This window comes from Trachinotus anak, unplaced genomic scaffold (assembly GCF_046630095.1).
Source record: "Trachinotus anak isolate AG129_WGS33_773 ecotype Australia unplaced genomic scaffold, CSIRO_AGI_Tana_v1 ptg000025l, whole genome shotgun sequence".
Taxonomy (NCBI): Eukaryota; Metazoa; Chordata; class Actinopteri; order Carangiformes; family Carangidae; genus Trachinotus; species Trachinotus anak.
Genome location: NW_027273876.1, coordinates 6,633,595 through 6,651,406, shown reverse-complemented (window position 1 = coordinate 6,651,406; position 17,812 = coordinate 6,633,595). Strand labels below are relative to the sequence as shown.

Below are 17,812 nucleotides of genomic sequence, written 5' to 3'. Positions count from 1 at the left end.
ACTCATTGGAAGGGGGCGGAGCTCAGTTGGAAATGCATAATGCAACATACCTCTGAGCACCAATCGGGATTGAGCAACATTTGAGTTGAAATCTGCTGCAGTTTGTAGGGTTTTTACTTGTTTACAACACCGTCAACAAAATGTGATCAAAGCCAACCATACACATCACTCACGTGATGTTTTGATGTTGATGATGGTTTGTCAAATGAATAGTCTCACAAAATCATTTCTTCAACAGTTTATTCTTTATTTGTCAGAAAAATCATTTTCCTTCTTATTCAAACCCTAAGAACATTTTTGCAGCACAGAGGAAATTTGATGACAACACTTGTACACAGAGGAGTGAAGCTTGTTCCAAACAGGCAGTTGTCTGAGTTGTGTGATGTTTCATGCTGCAGGACATGTACCTGAACGCTGGTGGTGTGACAGTGTCTTATTTCGAGTGGCTGAAGAATCTGAACCATGTCAGCTATGGAAGACTGACCTTCAAATATGAGAGGGACTCAAACTACCACCTGCTCAGTGAGTACAACACTGCTGTGTAATTCCTCTGTAACTTGCAGACAGACTTTAGTGAGCTAGTGTCATAAGACACAATCAGAAGATGCATCAACATTATGATTCCTTTGCATTTGATATTACATCTTTAACTCCTGTGACATCCTGTGATTTTAAAACCGTATGTAAACACCAGAACTATAAATTGTTAATAATGTAGGCTACAGTACATGACATGCAAATCAAAAAGGGAAAAAAATATGTAATTGATTTTACAACCCAGTCACCTATTCATAGCATGATCAGAAAAAACTTAAATTAGAAGTTATTTATTGTATAATGATCCATCTTTCTCTTTTTTCTAGTCTGTTTGAACTTAATGAACAGACAACCCAGGTTTAGTTATTTCTCCCTATTTGTTACATTTTATTTAGGGAGAGGACCATTGGGCTTGTTGAGCTCAACCTCATCAGGTTTTTATTCTGTTTCATTTTCAGAATCCTGTATTTGGGCCAGGACAATTGCGTTGAGCAGTTTTTGTATCATTTTTATTTTCTGCTGGCCCAATAGGTATTCGAAGGAATTTTCGAATTCTGCAAGGTTTTCATCTGTACCTTGTATCAAAATCTTTCCATTAGGGAAAATGCTCACAGTGCCTTTGCTGTCTCCGAGGGCAAGTTTGATTCTATCAGTCTTTTTCTCTGGCTGCGTCCCAGGATATTCATCCAGTATTGCAGCTTTCCAGTCATCTGTATTAAGAGTAAAGAAAATGAGGTTGCATCTTGTATTGTCACTTTTAGTGTCCTCAAAGAGAACATCTGGATTTAACATCAGAATCGCTTCTTTGTATCTTTTCTTGGCCTCAGGTCCCAGTCCTTCAGGGTATCGAATTCTTTGAGCACGCATCTATATTAAAACAAAAGAACCATAATTAATTGTAAATGAACATGCGAGTGATAAATGATACAACACGTTCAGTAGGCTTGTTTTGGTGTTGTACCTTGTATTTCTCTTGATGCTCTGGTTTTCTCACTGAGATGGTTGATACTCTGGTCCTACAGCTGCTTCCTGAAATCACAAGAAAAACCTCAGGTCAGGATTTGTCTTCAATGTAGACATATAAAGATGAACCTACTCATAATATATCAAGTCTATCTCTCCAGCTTCATTCTGTCCTCTGCAAAAACTTAAAGTTTAAAGTGACTCTTCTTCTACAGCAGCAAGTTTTTCACGTTGTTTCAGTACTTTGTGTTCTTTTACGAGATAGCACTATTAGTACAGCACATCTGGCTGTTGTACATCAGTAACAAGGCTAAATGCAAGACTAATTGGTTTTAATGTAGAAGAGAGAAACCATGAAATTAACAAAACAGTCAATAAAGATTTGAAGGACAGATAAATAGATGAATTCTTACCGAGTCTGTGGCAGTTCAGGCAGTGACGGTGATGTTTTGTAAATTTGGCGTCAGCTGATGTGAAATGTCTGAGCGAGGGAAAGGATGCTCTGGAAAACCTCTTTCCCTGTGTATTTATACCTTTTCTCCTGTTCACATACAGCCAATCATAAGATCGCACAATCATTTCCACCATGTACGGTAATTAAAAAAAAAAGAAGAATCAAGTCAAGTAGTGAAACTAGATGAACTAGATGGTCCCTCAGGGTGTGCCATCACTGGTATTTGTTATTGATTGGGAGACAAAGAGGCCCCTGATCTCTCATTAATTCCTCCCTTTCCTATTGTTTCTCTTGTAGTGTCTGTGCAGGAGAGTTTAGAGAGGAAGTTTGGCAAACAGGGAGGACCCATCCCCATCGTCCCGACCGCTGACTTCCAGGCCAGAGTTGCTGTGAGTAACACCTGCTGAGATGCACATATACAAGCACAGACTGGTGCTGATCAGAAACACACTGATGCTTTAGTGAGTTTGATTTGTATCAGGTCTTCACTGGTACGTTCTGCCACGAGGAAACAGCCATATCCTTGTTCTATAAAATCCAACACTGTTGAAAGGTCTCTCCCTCTCCCACCTTTTCAGCTGTTATGTTACTGAACTAACTGTCAGCCATGTTACTTAAAGCATTACAACCTGAAGACAGTCATAAACTCTGCAGCCCGTACATCAAAGAGTACAGAAGAGAGCACTTGGAGGTTTGGGCCTCACTCTCAGAGTGGTACCAGAGAATGTGCCTGTTAGTGTTAATTATTGTTTTGCATTTTAATTTGAATGTTATTGTCAACAGGTCACTTCTTATTTCTGGTAATGTCATGATGCAATGTGGGAATGAGCTGATCATTTTATTTGTTAGTGTGAAAATGATGCATGTATAGCACCAACACAGTAAGTAACGTGAAACACTTGATTTCATGAGTTATCATCTTCATGTAGCCGACAGCCTATTGTTTGACTTTCACATGGTACCCAAACATCACATGCTGTTGTCCTGAGAGCTGCACAAAACACAGTGATTTAAAACTGTAAATACTAGAAATACTTCATACATTTAGAATCAAGGAGGTAACACCACACACCCAGCACGAACAGATGCTGGCTCTTTGCGTGTGTTTTTAAAACAAGTCTTTGTACGGGACGACGTTCCTACATTTTGTCACACAAAGGCAGTGTCATGAGAGATTTGATGAGTGACAGCAAATAACAAAATGCTAACAAAAGATAATCGTCTATCACAAGTTACCACGACCAAGTTGTGCTAGCATTGAGTTTGCAAACGTGAAAAAGTAAAAGGAAGCAGCAAAGCTAATGTTTGTTGTTGCTAATAATGACACATTTTCTTTTGGTGATCGCTGGACGCATGTGTGACCCTCGTGTTGTGACTGTTTCAGTTGTCACCACTACAGATGCCTTATTTCAGAAAGCGGTCTGCTCTATTAGGGAGCAGTTTAACTTTAATCAAAGGGATTTAGATTTAACTTCATGTTAATAAGAGAATAGTAATAGCAGGGAGGGGGCGAGGTGTCACTGTGACCGCCCGTTCCCTGGTCGAATTTTCCTCAGTTTTAACCGTCCAGTTCCTCAACTCGTTTTGGAGGAAATTACTTTTTATTTTTATTTTATTCATTTTGTGGAAACCAATAAAATGTTCAGAAAAAGATACAACAGTGTGTCACATGAGTTTATTTTCTTACTGTCACAAACTGGGTGGACTGTAAAAGTGGTTAAATCGTGTGTTTGATAGTTTGTGCAACGTCTCTGTTAACCAGGAAATTAAACCGAACAAATATCAACTGAGCTGTTTCTTGGTACTTGCTGTCAAACAACCAGTGGAGACTAACAAGTCGGTCCGGCTCATAATCTTCTATAAAACCACAACATGTCATCTGCATACACTTTACCCTTCTCTGCAGATTAAACAAATGAGGTGGAATTGATGCTATTTGGGAGGGACCTGCTGCACCCATGTCTTCACACCTTCACACTACACACTTTCACTTTTAGTACACATGTTCAGACATGTATGATCAGCATAGTCTAACCTTGGGATTTATTTGAGAAAATGGCTTGATGGTGCTCACTGAAGACAAAGCTCATGTTCAGCAAAGAACAAAGTCTGGATTTTGTAATCTGAATGAACATGTTAGAAAATCTGTCAGATCCACTGATTTATCAGGTAAAAGCTTTGAGCGAGGCTGGATTACAAACAAAGCAAAGACTCAGGAACACCAATGGCCCCAGGCATCACTTTGTGCGTTGATCAGTTGCCAGTTTGATTTGTAAAGCATGATATAACCTGTAATCATAAGAAGGGCCTGAAGGTGCCTCCTGTGTCTTTATCTAACCCTGAAGCCTGGTTCTGTTGAACGGCCTTTTATTAAAGGCGAGTTTTAATAGCTTAATATCGGTATTTTGATATTGATGTTTACATTTTGCTTCAGTGCTGTAACTGACACAGTTGATGCCTTGTTGAGAGTTACAGGAGAAGATTGACAGCTGTCTCATGTCTGTGCATTAAGTATTGATCTCACTCTGGCAGCTCATTAGCTTAGCTAAGCTTAGCTTAAAGACTGGAGACGCTAACCAACACATCTAAAGCTCAGTTATCAACTCCAGGTTGCTCTGTCTTGGAGTCACGTACTTGAGGTTGAGGAGACAACCAGTGGAGACACTGCACAGAAGTACTGGGCGGATGGATAAACTGTTGTTTGTCAAGATATAGTCCCTGCATGTAGCTCCCCCTACACCAGTTATTGTCAGTTTTATTTTTATTTTTGTGTCCAGTTTAAACAAATGAGATACAAAATGCTCATGAGTGAGCTTTAGAGATGCTGGTAGGTGCATTGTTTAAGCTTTGGGCAGAGCCAGGCTAGCTGTGTCCATCCGTTTCCAGTATTTATGCTAAGCTAAATATAGGCACCTCCCAGCACAGACAGAAATATTAAATAAATGTTAAATAAAAACAAATAGACTTGATTTTCTTATTTCAAACTAAGCTGAGGCTCACAGCTTTTTTTTGCCTCACCTAGTGAGTTCATCTGTCTCTGACTGTGTGATAATGATGTTGTGAGTTAGCAAACCTTGTATTTTCAATCAGGCAGTGTTCACTCAACAACCAAGTTCCACTTCTTCAAATAAATTCTTGACACTGAAGCTGGATTTCAACAAAACCTTTTTAATTTCACTGGTACTGTTTATAAAATCAGCGAGTCTGCTTTGATGCCAACTTAAACATGGTGTGTGATTTGTGTTTGTGTATTTGAGGTGGGGTGTGTGATTGTGTGTTGTTTAGAGTGTACAGTGTGCGTGTGTGCGTGTGTGTTAATACTAGTGCGGTGTAGTGTAAGGTCTATGTGTGTGTGAATGTCAGATTGCTTGATAAGGCAACATGCAGTCATCGGTTTCCATTGGCCTCAAAGTAAAAACACACAAACCTGCTCCACAACACAAACACACACACACACATTTTGCTGGCTGAACCCTATGTTAACACACACATATGATAGACACACACACATACAGTGCATACAGACACACACACTGACGCCGGGCAGATGAGCAGTGGAAGGTGGCATGACATTGAGTGACAGGAGGAGGGAATCGTCTGATTGGTTGAGACAGCTGATGATGGGGGGGGGGGGGGGGGTGAAATAAAAACTCTACCCTATAAACAACTACATATCCCAAGCCGTACACAGAACTACACATAAAGCTGATCTATGATAAAAACCCAAATTCTCTCACCGAATGATTGTTTCTCATCACAGGAATCTGCATAACTGATGTCCAAACTGCTCTTTTTTATGCCTCATGGCCAGAGGCTCTATGTTTTTGGGGTTATCCATGGAGGTTAGAGGTCAAAGATCAAGTTCACTGTGTCCTCAATAACTTGTTTTTTGGCCATAACTGAAGAATTCATATGCTAATTTTGATAAAATACACTTTAAATGAAGTCATTACTGCATTTATTATATGAGTCTGGACTGACATGGATGTAAACTGCAACTTGACTTGTTGGCGGAGGCGTTCTAGTTCCTCGATGGCATACAAACCAGCTTCACCCAGAACGAAAACTTTACAGTAAGAGGTCATCATGATGAGCTGCTCATTTTTCCTCCTTGAATTCCCTGAAATCCCTTTTCAACCCCTTCAACCTGAATCCCCTTGAGTAGCTTTAAAATTCAATTAGCTTGACATATATCCTGTACCAGCTTCTTCTAACGTCAAATCACTGAAGCTGTTTGACATTTACACTAAGGGGAAAAATGAAACTCTATTCTAAATGTATTGTCCAGCATTTTCTGCACATTTCCCCTAAGTTCATCCTGAGATGTTTGGGAACTTTGGGATCTCCAATAGTACTTATTTATTTAAAAAACATTTTTATTTAAATAAAGTTTTGCAGATTTTAACAGAATTTGTGATGACAGATCCAGCGGTGGGGTTGATGACATTAATCAGCTTGAATGCATATACACATTACAGAGAACAGGCAGAACACATTATTTTCTGCCATAGTCAAAGCAGTGCTGGTTGTCTCACATGGGAAACACTGGTTTTGGGAACCAATCAAGATTTAGCAATCGAATCTTAATTTAAAGCTAATATGCTCTTTCTGCACACTTTCGCTTTACTTGTTTAGCCACAAATGTTTAATATTAAAGATAAAATCTTTGATGCGTCACATCTGAGAGGAAGGAGCACTGTGTATTGCTTCTTGGTTAATGACACTGTAATAACCCTGTTTCTAAATGCCGAGGCGAAACACACACTAAGCCATACAAAGCTACACAGAACGGCTGCTACTCTATAGTTTCAACACGTGACAAGTCATTCTACACATCTGTTCATGCAGTCTACTGTGGCTAACTAACTACTGCACACGTCACTGAATGATACCTGCCATCGATGCACGATTCCCTGCACAGGCCTCTGGAGATTTATTTTATTTTGTACGCCAGCAGCTACTCATGCACACATCTATATTTATAAGCTAACATGGACACACAGGCACACAAACAGCAGCTCACAAACCCTCTCACACCCTGCCTCACAGTCATGCAGTGACTTATTGTTGTGGACTGCGGAGGCTGAACTGTGTACGCAACCAAAATTTCCTTTCCTGCATTCATCACTCATTTGCCCAGTGTGTGCGCCAGTGCTGGCATTAGCGGTATGTACTGTATGTGTGTGTTTCATGCATGTGCCTAATGAAGGTGTGTCTCTTTTTGTTTGTGTGTACGTGTGTGTTTGTGCGTGAGGTTTCTTCATCGGTTGGTAGGCGTGGGGGGCAGTAACAACATCAGGGTTCATATCAGGACGACACTAACACACAAGTGAGGTGAGGGTAAGTCGGGCAGTGGAGGAAAAGCTACAGGCTGCAGAAAATCAGAGGGGAGGGCAAAGGGGGGTGAAGACAGCTGACAGAGGGCTGCTGGGGGGTGGATAAGGGGCTGAGGTGCGGCATCCGGAAGAGTCTGTTTTAGTTGATTTTGGTTCCGTAAAGTCACAAAAAAATATGTTGAACATCTGGAGTCTGCAAGGCGAGGGGAGCGGGGGGCTGCTGGAGAGGACGGCAGGGGAGGTCCTGAAGACAACTAGTATCCCTGGAAGGAAGGAAAAGATAGAAAGATGTGTCAGAGTGGGATAAACTATTTAGAATCTTTATTTGAGCGAATATAAAATAGCAGAAGGGTAGAGGGAAACTGAGCCAATATTTCAAATAAATGATAATAATAATTTTTTGTAAGTTGCTGGTTTACCCGTTTAACATCCTGTATTTAAAACAGTAGGTGAAAGCACTCCTTACAAGAGTGGTTTCCAAGCTGTGGGCTGCAGTTCACCAGGGGGCCGTGAAGGTATTGCAAGTGGGCCGAAAAATCATTAACAAAACAGTACAATTTTGGTGAAAAAAATGTAGTCATAAATAAAAAAAAATATATAGAGAGATAATGTTTTGAAATGTTTTAGAATAAAATAATCTTTACATTAAGAACATTCCAAGACTTTTTTTTTTCTCATATTAGTGATGAAAAAAATAAAAAACAAGGCATTATTCGGCCTCCGTATTGTTGGGTCACTAACATTTTTGAGATTTTCTAGTGGGCAGTAAGCTGGAAAAGGCTGGAAACTGCTGCCTTAAAATAATGTTTCTTTCACTTTTTTATTGCTTTCCTTAACCTGTCTGACAGTTTTGGAATATTGTAACTTCCAATTCTGTGTTTTGCTGATGGGTCTTTTGTTTGATTTTGGATCATAGATTGATTGATACTCCCCTCCACTTAAAAATGTATTTTGCTTATTGTCTTTTCAGTTGGATGTTTGACCTTCACTGAGCAGAATAATGGACGTGTTTTGATGTTCATCTGCTGAGGAGCAGAGAGTTTCTCTGTGTGAACGTTAAATCTCAGCAACAGGGACATACAAGCAGGATTTTGTGACAGCTAGTTTATAATATATCCAGTCTGCAACTTTCATAAATATGATAAGGAAATTTGAAACATCCAGTTCACATATACTGAAGGTCGACTTTCCTGTATTTACTGTCTACCTCTGGCGACCTTTCATGTCACTGTCACTTAATAATTTGATCTGATTGAGACCCAGCTCTCTGACCCGTTCTCTTACCTCTCCTCCTTCTCCACCCTGCTCCATTCCCCCGTATTCTCCCTGTGCAAAGAAACAGGACGAGTGAGAATTAATCAGAAACAGAAAAGAGGTGGAGGACACTTTTCTAAGAGGATGAAAGAATGAGGTGGTGGCAGGGCGAAGGGCCAAAAGCACCAACGGCCATCAATCTAGCTTTTGTTTGTCTTCAGCTCTGATATAATAAAGCAATTAAGACTATAAGGGTCATGCAGTACGGCTGAGTGAGTTATTCTTATTATCATGCTTAAAACACTTTCGGGGGGGTCAGTTAGTTGATTAGACTTTTACAGCAGATAAGAGTGAAATAAAACCTCCAGCTGCCAGGATCCTGGTGCACAGGGCTTATTCAGCCTGAGCAGTGCATGAGGCTATTTTGGTGCATGCCATGAGTACTGTATATTCACCGGCTTGTCTGACATGCTGGAGATGTGGCTGAGAGCTTATACTGTATGTCACTTAATGCTACATGGAGAAGCTACATGGTTAGAAATGAAAAATCTTAGTATTTATTGTTGCCCAAACCACGTGAATAAGTGAGCGTCTGAGAAGTCAGAAAGTCAGAAGAAAGTGATATTCAGAGTACGAACTGTCATATGTTTTTTTTCGCTTTTATCCATGTTATTCGATGGAAGTTTTTATCCGAAGCTAAAACTAAAACACTGCAGGAATTTGCCCATTTTAACTTAGAAAGCACCACACAGCTTCTGTTTCTCCTTTCTGCTCTTGACGCTCACTTAGCCTGTTGTGGACTATTAGCTTACATACACTGCATTGTCAGTTCATTAAGTGCATCTGCACAGTTTAATGTAATCCAATACAATAAATCCCACCTCAAAACATGAGGATTTTGCACAAAAAGTCAGATTTATTGCAGGTTTGTTGCATTAGATTGCACAGATGTAACTATAAACTGGCAACATTGTGCATGTAGCATGCAGGGTATCCCCTCTGTGTCTCTCCTTCACCCCAGCCCACCCCAGGATGACCTATGACCCCACACTGCTCTGTCCAATAGGCACCTCGTATACAGGCTCCTCCTATCAGGGAAACACAGATGAGACACAAACAGCATAAACAAGAAAAAGTGAGAACAACGGCAGCACAGTACGACACACAACACAGAAGCATTGCCACAATATTACAAGAAAGGAAGCGACACAAGACACAGACAGACGTGCATGAAAGACACAAATGTTAGATTCTCTCACATCTAACATTTAAAAAGTATTTATCATAAATGCATCATCAAATCATTTATTAAGTAAAGAACGCCCTGTGTGGGGATGTGCTGATTTGATGTCATTGTACACTGAATGTATTTGGGATTTGGACAAAAAAATAATTTGAAGATGTTGAGTTCTGGAAAATTGTGATCTACATTCTCACTACTTTTTGACATTTTCAAGTTAAAACAATAAAATGAAACAAATAATTAGTAGATAACAATAATCATATGGTGCATCTCTAATTAATTGATTCAAACTAGATAAAAGCATTAAAAAATATTCTAATATGTAAGAAAAGAAGGGGTTGTGTGTTAATTTCATTATAAACATTGATATCGCGTGTGCAGTGTGACTGTGAAGGGAACAGTGAAAGTGAGATGTTAACAAACAGCTCTATCTAGTGGCTGACCTCAGACCAGCCATCTTCAGAAGATCATTCAGTATCACTCTGAGGCAGAGTTTAACCTCTGGACCTGTGAGTCTCCTCAGGTTTAGCGTCGAGCCTCGGGCATCAATCAGAGTTCAGATCTTTTCATGGTGCTGCTCACTGACATATTGTTGTGCTACCTTTGTCATCCCAAAAAAATAATTTGCTGCTGTTGTTGTTTTGGTCTCCTTATTCTCAGATGTGCGGTCTCGTCCAGAGGTGCTACTGATGGCGAACGACTCAAACCTTAGCAAGCCATAGGGATAACCCAATGTTGCCGTGGTTACTGACCTGGCTGACCAGCCCGGTTGATGCGGCCACGTTCTCGACGCCCTCCACGGCTGCCTGTGACACCTCGTTGGCCCCGGCAACCGCTGTGTCTCCCACGATGTTGGCCTGATCCACGGTCCTGTTGGCCACTAGGAGGCAGAATGGAAGACGGTAAGTGATGAAACTGAAGCACACTCACATACACTGACAAATCACACACACACACACACACACACACACACACACACACACACACACATAAATGGTTGTCCATTGGCTTAATGTGTGGCCTTGGTGTGTATTTTTGGAGGTCTCACATGTGTTAACTAGAATGAGAAGATCTTTGCTGAGAACACCACCATTTACATCCAGTATTTCCACAGATTGTACCTGTGGACATAGTGGAAAGCTCCGACAGCAAAGAGGACAACAGTGGGGCTGACTGGAAATCAGAGATGTCTTGGTAATGACAAGATAAGCTGTTTGCCATCATCCTTGTCAAGTGTTGTCTCATATAAAACCAAAAAATACTGTTTGAAAACACTTCTAATAAAATCTCACATTTGTGTCGTTCGCTCAAGCACATTTTCTAATGTTACTTCTTCTTGGCCTCATAGTGGTGTGCAAAGGGCTCATTACTGCCCCCCCCCGAGGCCTGAGGACAGAGAACACACACTGGTACTTGGCTGTTGGTGAGAACTGCAGTTGCAGTGGGTGTTTTTCCCCAAACAACCACAGGGGGAAACAACGAGCCTATTTTACATTCACACACAACCGTAAACAATCAACGCAAAAGTGAGATTTACGCTTCATGGTTTAGGTAGAGAGCAGACTTAAACGATGGAGACTTAGTGGCTGTTTTGGCAAATCTATGTCTGGTTAACCTCCACACCTCTGTAGAAGAGCAGCACACAGCTGCTCCCCTGAGCTTTTCTAAGGAACTATCCACTGTGCTCAGCTTTTCAGCAAAAGCAGTCTGACATGGTGCCGTTGTTCTCCTCTTCACTGCTTGAGTTGCACACTGCGTTCACAGTATCAGCCTGTGGAAATACTGGGTGTAAACGCTGGCTTCACCCTGAGCAAAGCTGTTCTCATGCTGGGCAGACATCTAACAGCTGAGATCAAGACAGCATGAAAATGCTGTAGAGTTACACGTGTATTTCCTCCCTTTGCACTATGAAGTGTCTGTGGCTGACGTCACAAATGAGGCAACACAACATACACAACTTTTCTTACCTGTGTTTACTGATGACACAACTCCCTCCTTTGTCTTACTGCCTGAGGATCACAGAGAGAGAGATTACAATCCCGTTCATACGTGCTCATGTATGAAACTCATGTTTTACACATTTTCAATAGAAAAACATTATACATTAAATGCACTTTTTTAATAGCTTAGCTTTTTGTTAATTTACATTTTTGTTATTATAGTTTGTATTTTGTGAGTATTTATTTTTTGTCTTTTAATCAGTGAAGGATGTGAGCATAGTAAATGAAACTGTGACTTTTACTACTAACTGATGATGTAATAAATGTGTTCATTAAGAGAATAAACTGGCTTTTATATTAATGCTGAACAACTCCACCATTAGATTCAAGTGTTTTACTGACTATGTCAGTGTAATAATGTGATGTTGCTTATGGCGTTCGCAGTTTTCACCCATTGATTTTACGTTTACTTTGATTGACGCATTTTTAAATTACCACACAGTCTGAGAATTATCACAAACCAAAATCATGTAATGAGACATGTTTTTTTGGAAACATTTCTTAGCTGCTGTTGTCTGCTGTTTGCTTCAGTCTCTGACATAACCTTCCAATCCATCGTGCTTTCTAAAAATACATTTAAAGACCTACTTTCACTCAGTGTGACTGATGCTGTTCCCTGCTTATTTAATGATAACTTGTTTTTTTTCCCCCTGCCCGCTTGGATTGTTTAATTTTCTGTTATCTTCCCTTTTCAGCCTTCAGAGCTCAGTTATGTTGCTCTATCAAGCTCAGCTGCCTCGACAGCTTTGTGTTTTGTGAAAATATTTTTACCAGTGGCATCTCTGTGTATTTCCCTCTGTGCTCCCCAGCCCTGTGCTCACTGTAGTATGATCCCAAGCAGATTAGAGTGTGGTTATATAATCTGGATAGCAGGAGAGAAGTATCTGCTCTGAAAGATGAAAGGGAATAATATGAGGAAGGTAGAAACTAAGGAAGGAAAGGAAGAATAAATCAGAAGAGTAACGCGCACACACACACACACACACACACACTGTCCTGTCTCTGTAGTTGTTATACAGATGCAGATGCAGATGTTGCCATTTACTGTATCCTGCATCCACCCGTCCTCTCTCTGTCTCCTGCTTCCTTCCATCTCTCTGCACGCTCCCCGTGGTACATGAGCCACGTGCCTGAGCACTGAGCAGTGCTGCAGCACAGCCCAACACAGACTCACACACACACACACACTGCAATGACACAGCTTCTTTCTCGCAGTCAACAGAGGGAGCCCTGAATCTGTGCACATAAACCTGTGGTGATCTGTCGGCCAGCATCATACAGAACAAACTATGAACTGTGAAAGAGTCTTTAACTTCTGAAGGAAGCTTTTTCATGCAAATGATCAAAAAAAGAAAACAGTTCCAGCAGAGGGTGAATCAAAGGACACTGCAGAGCATATATCAAGAACAAGAAAGCAAGCGTTGAAATAATCCTGATAATAAATGATAATCCCGATCAAAAGCTTCCCTCAGAAAATGAAGATGGCTCGGATTAGAGTGTGTGAATGCTTTTTCCTATAATGAAATAATGTATTAAATGCACAAAAATATGGCTTTGGTTGGAGGATTCGTGCCTTAGCACAATGGGATGAAAGCTGAGTGTCTTATATTTAATGAAAAATCTTATCAGTCTTGATATTTTTTTAATATATACAATGAAAGGGACAAAAAAAAGAAGCTGTGCACGAGAGATAACAAGCTGAGGATTTCTCAAAGATTTCCTCTATAAACTCTAAGAAAACTAAAGGAAAAATATCTTTTTCAATAAACAGCAGGGTATCTAAAGCACAAATCCTCTGTTAAATCACTAAAACCATATTTGAATATCAGTGCAGAAGATTTCCTATATATTACTGATCATTTCTTCAAAGAAAAATCTGATTTTTAGGAGTATTTAAGGTTCAACATTCAGTTTATTCATCCATAAACCATGGGAATTATTAATCAAAGATGATAAATGATAAATGCATATCCATAATTTAAAACTATAGTTAAAAGAGGATATAATCCTAAAAAGAACCATTTATACGACACATAAAAAAAGATATTTGGGGCCATTTTGTGGCAGCTTGTGCTCAGTGACTTTTTATTTTTTTATTTTTAATTTGATCACGTCCTGCTGTCTGTCCACGTCTGGCCTGTGTGTGAAAGCGAGCGTGCAGACCTTGGCACTGTCACATGCTGACGTCTGCACTCTGCTGCAGGCAGATACAGTGGTTTATCGGAGCCATCGACTCTCTTCACTTCAGTGATCACATCCCCTCTCTCTTTTCTGCCCCCCCCCCCATCTCTTTCCCTTCTCTCCTTCTCTCCTCCACCCACCCTCTCCTCTCTCCTTTACCTGAGCTTGTCACCACCCTGTACTCTCTGGGACATCCAGGTTTCGTTTTCCTAGTGAGTCACATCCCTACACCTCCGCCATCATCCAACACCCCCCCACCCCCACCCCTACCCGCCCCATCACGACATGTCACCTGTCTCTGTCTTTCTGTCCCTCCATCTGTTCATCCCGTAGCCACGAGACCAGAAGCTCAAAGCCTTTTCTGACATAACGCTCCTCCCTTCTCTCCCTCTCTCTCTCTCTCTCTCTCTCTCCATCTTTTCTCTCTCTGTATCTCTTCATCCTTCCATCTTTCCCTGGGATGGGCGGGTGGTTGGAGGTGGTGGATTTTGGGGTAGGGGGGTGGGGAGTTGTTTTAAGAGCTGTGAGGAAGGAAGGTGGTTAGTCATCAAAGCAGCACTGGACGGAAAATCCAGTGGACTAGGGAGGAGGTGGGGGTGGGGTGGGGTGGGGGGCAAATTACTGCAGTGCTCAAGTGATCCTTTCCCTGTCTATACCCCCCCCACACCCCCCTCACTCTTTCAGCTTGTGTCATTGACACTCTTCTTTTTCCATTTTCCTCATCATCCTAAAGCTTTCGCCGTGACAGTCAGTCAAAGTGCTGAGGAGTCAGACTGCAGACGACGACGTAGACTCTCTCCGCTAACTCCTCACCCACCTTCTTACTTTTACACCCACACCCCTCCCTCCCCTCTCCCCTCTCAGACGGCCTAAAAGCCTAACACTCAGGGTAACCTTGAGATGTGACGCAGTTGCTGCCCGAGCTAATATAAAAGTGCAGGAAACTACAGCAGGACCACACAACATCTGAGCATCTGAAGCATCTTTAAAAAGTATTCATTTACATTTTTTGTTACAATTTCAACTACTGTCTCCTCATATATTTAAAATTTCATTGTGAATTTATACATTCATTTTAAAATATATCTGAAAATATCTCAAAGAATGTATGGGATGCTGGTAAATGTAGGTCAACTCCGTAATGAAAAATTAAAAAGGCAGATATTGTCTCTGGGGACATCATTGCTGTATTTAAACCAACACTGGACGTCCCTGTCTATCCCTCTTTCTCTCAAACCCCCACCCTCTGCCCTGCACCAGTCCTGCAGTATCCTGCCAGCCCTCTCTCCATCCCCTCCTGTCTTCCTTTTCTCTCTTCTTCTTCCTCCTCCTCTTCCTCCCTCTGTTCTGCCCCCCTCTCACAAATGTCCCAGACATGGACACCCATGGGACCTCACCTCAAACGGTGCAAAAACACATGATGCAACCACACAAGCCAAAAAATAAGTGCATCTCCCCACAAGACTTACCAACTTTCCACAGATAGGATGTGGTACATACCTACATACATCACCCCTTCCTTGGTCTTGGCTGCTGCCTCCTCCATGCCGGCTTTGGTCTTCTCTGCGGCGGCCACCACTCCCTCCTTGGCCATGGAGAACCCCTTCATCAGTACATCCATCTTGGGCGACGAGACGGCTGGGCTCCCCTGCTCCAAACGGGCCTGGCTGACTGGTGCTTACAGTGAGTGTGCAAAAGGGATGATGTGAGATGTCAGAGTGTGTGTCTGTGTGAGTATGCGTGTGAGTGTGTGCCGGTGGCTCCTCCTCCCTTCGGTGCTACAACAGAGGGCTGAGAGGACCGCACAGCAGGGCTACAGCACGCAGACTGAGAGAATGGGGGGAGGAAACAGCCAGTATGCACGAGATGGAGAGAAGAGGAGGAGAGATGGCCGGATGCTGCAGCATTTTCAAGTCATGCTGCAACCCCGCCCCTCAGCCATCCCTCCACTCTCATCCATCTTTCTCCTGATGATTCTCACTCATGCTCAGCACAGCCTCCGACTTGCCGTTTGCATATTTTGATTGGCATATTGCTCAGGACACACCTTTCTAGATGCTGAGCTTGTGAGAACTGTTACATAACCAGCAGAGCTTCAGCACTGGAAAGTGAAGAGGATTTTTTTTTTTTCTCATCATATGCCTTGTGAGATTTTGTCATGTAATCTGTAACTGCATCACACAGCTTGTCCGATAGATGTGATTCATTCATTTCTTGCTGACCAGTTATTCATATACTGTATATCAGTAGTTTGTTATATTATTATTATTCTATTCATGTATTTTTGAAGATGAAATGTCAGTAAAATATCACTGAACTGAATGACAGTGAATTAGGTGGAACAAAGAGAGTATTTTTTATTGGTGTGTGAGAAAAGAAAACGCTTTGTCATCTCCACCTGAATGACTCACAACTGCCTCCCCCCTCCTCTTCCTCCTCCTCCTCCTCACCCTCACCCTCGTCCCGTTTCTGCCAAACATGCCGACTCAGCAGCACAGCAATTCTGTGGATGATTTTGATATGACCACAGCTCCATTTAATCAAAAGGGACAATGCAGAGAGAAATCATTGCATGTAAAAATAAAATCTGCTGCCATGTAACAGTATTCTTGGCACCACTTTCACATAAATGATCATGATAAAGTAAAAGTGAGAATAGTAAAGTGATTTATCTGGAACACATTGATCCATGAAGAGCTGTACTGTTGCACAGAGGAGGACGTCTCGTCTTTTTGGCCCTTGCATCTTCAGAATCGTACTGCCCTCTGGTGATCACAAGAAATTTAACATCATGACGCAGCATTATGGCTGTACTGATGGTTTGCTTAAAATGTAAAAGATTATTCAGACTTTTAATAGTTAGAAGCTGTAAAATCACCACTTGATGAGCTGTTTTTAAGGTTTTCTGGGGGGCAAATCCAAGTCAAGTTGAAAGTCCTCATAAGCAAATTGCAAGTCATGAATGCTGACCATTAAATGCACAGAATTTAAAAGCTTTTCATTTCAAGCTGTGTTAATAGTGTTTTTGACATACCTGAAACCTTTTGGTGCTCTCAGTCCTTTCAGTGCTTTAAGTCAAGTGTGAAGAGAGTCAGGTATCAAAATCATAGCAGTCAAGTCCTTGCTAAATCTCAAATCCTCAATTTTATGATTAAAAGCTGCACTAATCCATATTTTATATTAACAAAAGGTCAAATCACTGCATCCAATGTGAAAGAGTTTCCTAGTAGTGCTCAATCCACACAGTTATCACCCAACTTTGCTATTCCCCTCAGTTCTACAGAGAATTTGCATCTTTTAGCCCACTGATTTGGTTTTTGGTCTTTGCATGCTACCTGCCCAGCACCAAATGGCATGCAAACAAAGTTTGTGACCAGCTTAGACAAAGTCAAAATGGATGCTAACCCTGTGTCTGCTGAATGTTTACAGTAAACTGGAGTGGATGCTGCAAGTCATGCTCCTCAGCTGGCCCTCCAGCTTCACACTCCTAATGTAGTCACTGGAACGCTTCTTGCCACTGACTCCAAGAAAGAAATAGGAGAAGACAGTCTAGACCCTCTTTTCTCTGGCACTCTACCTCGATGATTTCAGAATGTATCACACATATTTTTCATTTAACCAGGTATAATTCCCAAACTGTTGCTGGTTTCCCATGTTATTCCATTACATGAAGGAATAGATAATAGTGATCTTAACAATTGTCCTATTTATAAATTGTCCTGTATGACAAAAATTATTTTAAAATTTGTTAGAAATCAACTTAAAATTTCTAATTAAATACTCTGTGTTCAGCCCTCATCAGGGTTGGCCTGGGCTCAGGGCTAATCATAGCACCGTCTCTGGA

General features: G+C 41.3%; 1 protein-coding gene and 1 long non-coding RNA gene across 3 annotated transcripts; both read right to left on the bottom strand.

The window, feature by feature from the left end:
• Window positions 1-223: 223 nt before the first annotated feature.
• Window positions 224-2,067, bottom strand: LOC139608777 (uncharacterized). Its single transcript, XR_011685090.1, has 3 exons — window positions 1,914-2,067; window positions 1,499-1,566; window positions 224-1,404 (listed from the first exon to the last, which is right to left on the bottom strand). It is a non-coding gene; the product is annotated as an uncharacterized lncRNA (long non-coding RNA).
• Window positions 2,068-5,102: 3,035 nt separating this feature from the next.
• sncgb (synuclein, gamma b (breast cancer-specific protein 1)) lies at window positions 5,103-15,888 on the bottom strand. Of its 2 annotated transcripts, XM_071462841.1 has the most exons (6): window positions 15,469-15,888; window positions 11,755-11,796; window positions 10,540-10,667; window positions 9,615-9,632; window positions 8,575-8,616; window positions 5,103-7,553 (listed from the first exon to the last, which is right to left on the bottom strand). In XM_071462841.1, exons 1-6 carry the CDS (start codon window positions 15,587-15,589, stop codon window positions 7,545-7,547), a joined length of 360 nt encoding a protein of 119 aa, XP_071318942.1. In that variant the 5' UTR covers window positions 15,590-15,888; the 3' UTR covers window positions 5,103-7,544. The 2 variants fall into 2 exon arrangements, with proteins under 2 accessions (XP_071318942.1, XP_071318943.1); XM_071462842.1 differs by lacking the exon at window positions 9,615-9,632 and having other exon boundaries at window positions 15,469-15,868.
• Between the last annotated feature and the right edge of the window lie 1,924 nt (window positions 15,889-17,812).

Excerpts from the sequence above, each read along its gene's own strand:
- sncgb (XM_071462841.1), bottom strand. The coding sequence starts at position 15,589 with ATGGATGTACTGATGAAGGGGTTCTCCATGGCCAAGGAGGGAGTGGTG. Across the intron at positions 11,797-15,468 it reads GGAAGGGGTGATGTATGTAG|GCAGTAAGACAAAGGAGGGA; the intron begins GTATGTACCACA and ends TGTGATCCTCAG. Across the intron at positions 10,668-11,754 it reads TGTGTCATCAGTAAACACAG|TGGCCAACAGGACCGTGGAT; the intron begins GTAAGAAAAGTT and ends TCTGCCTCCTAG.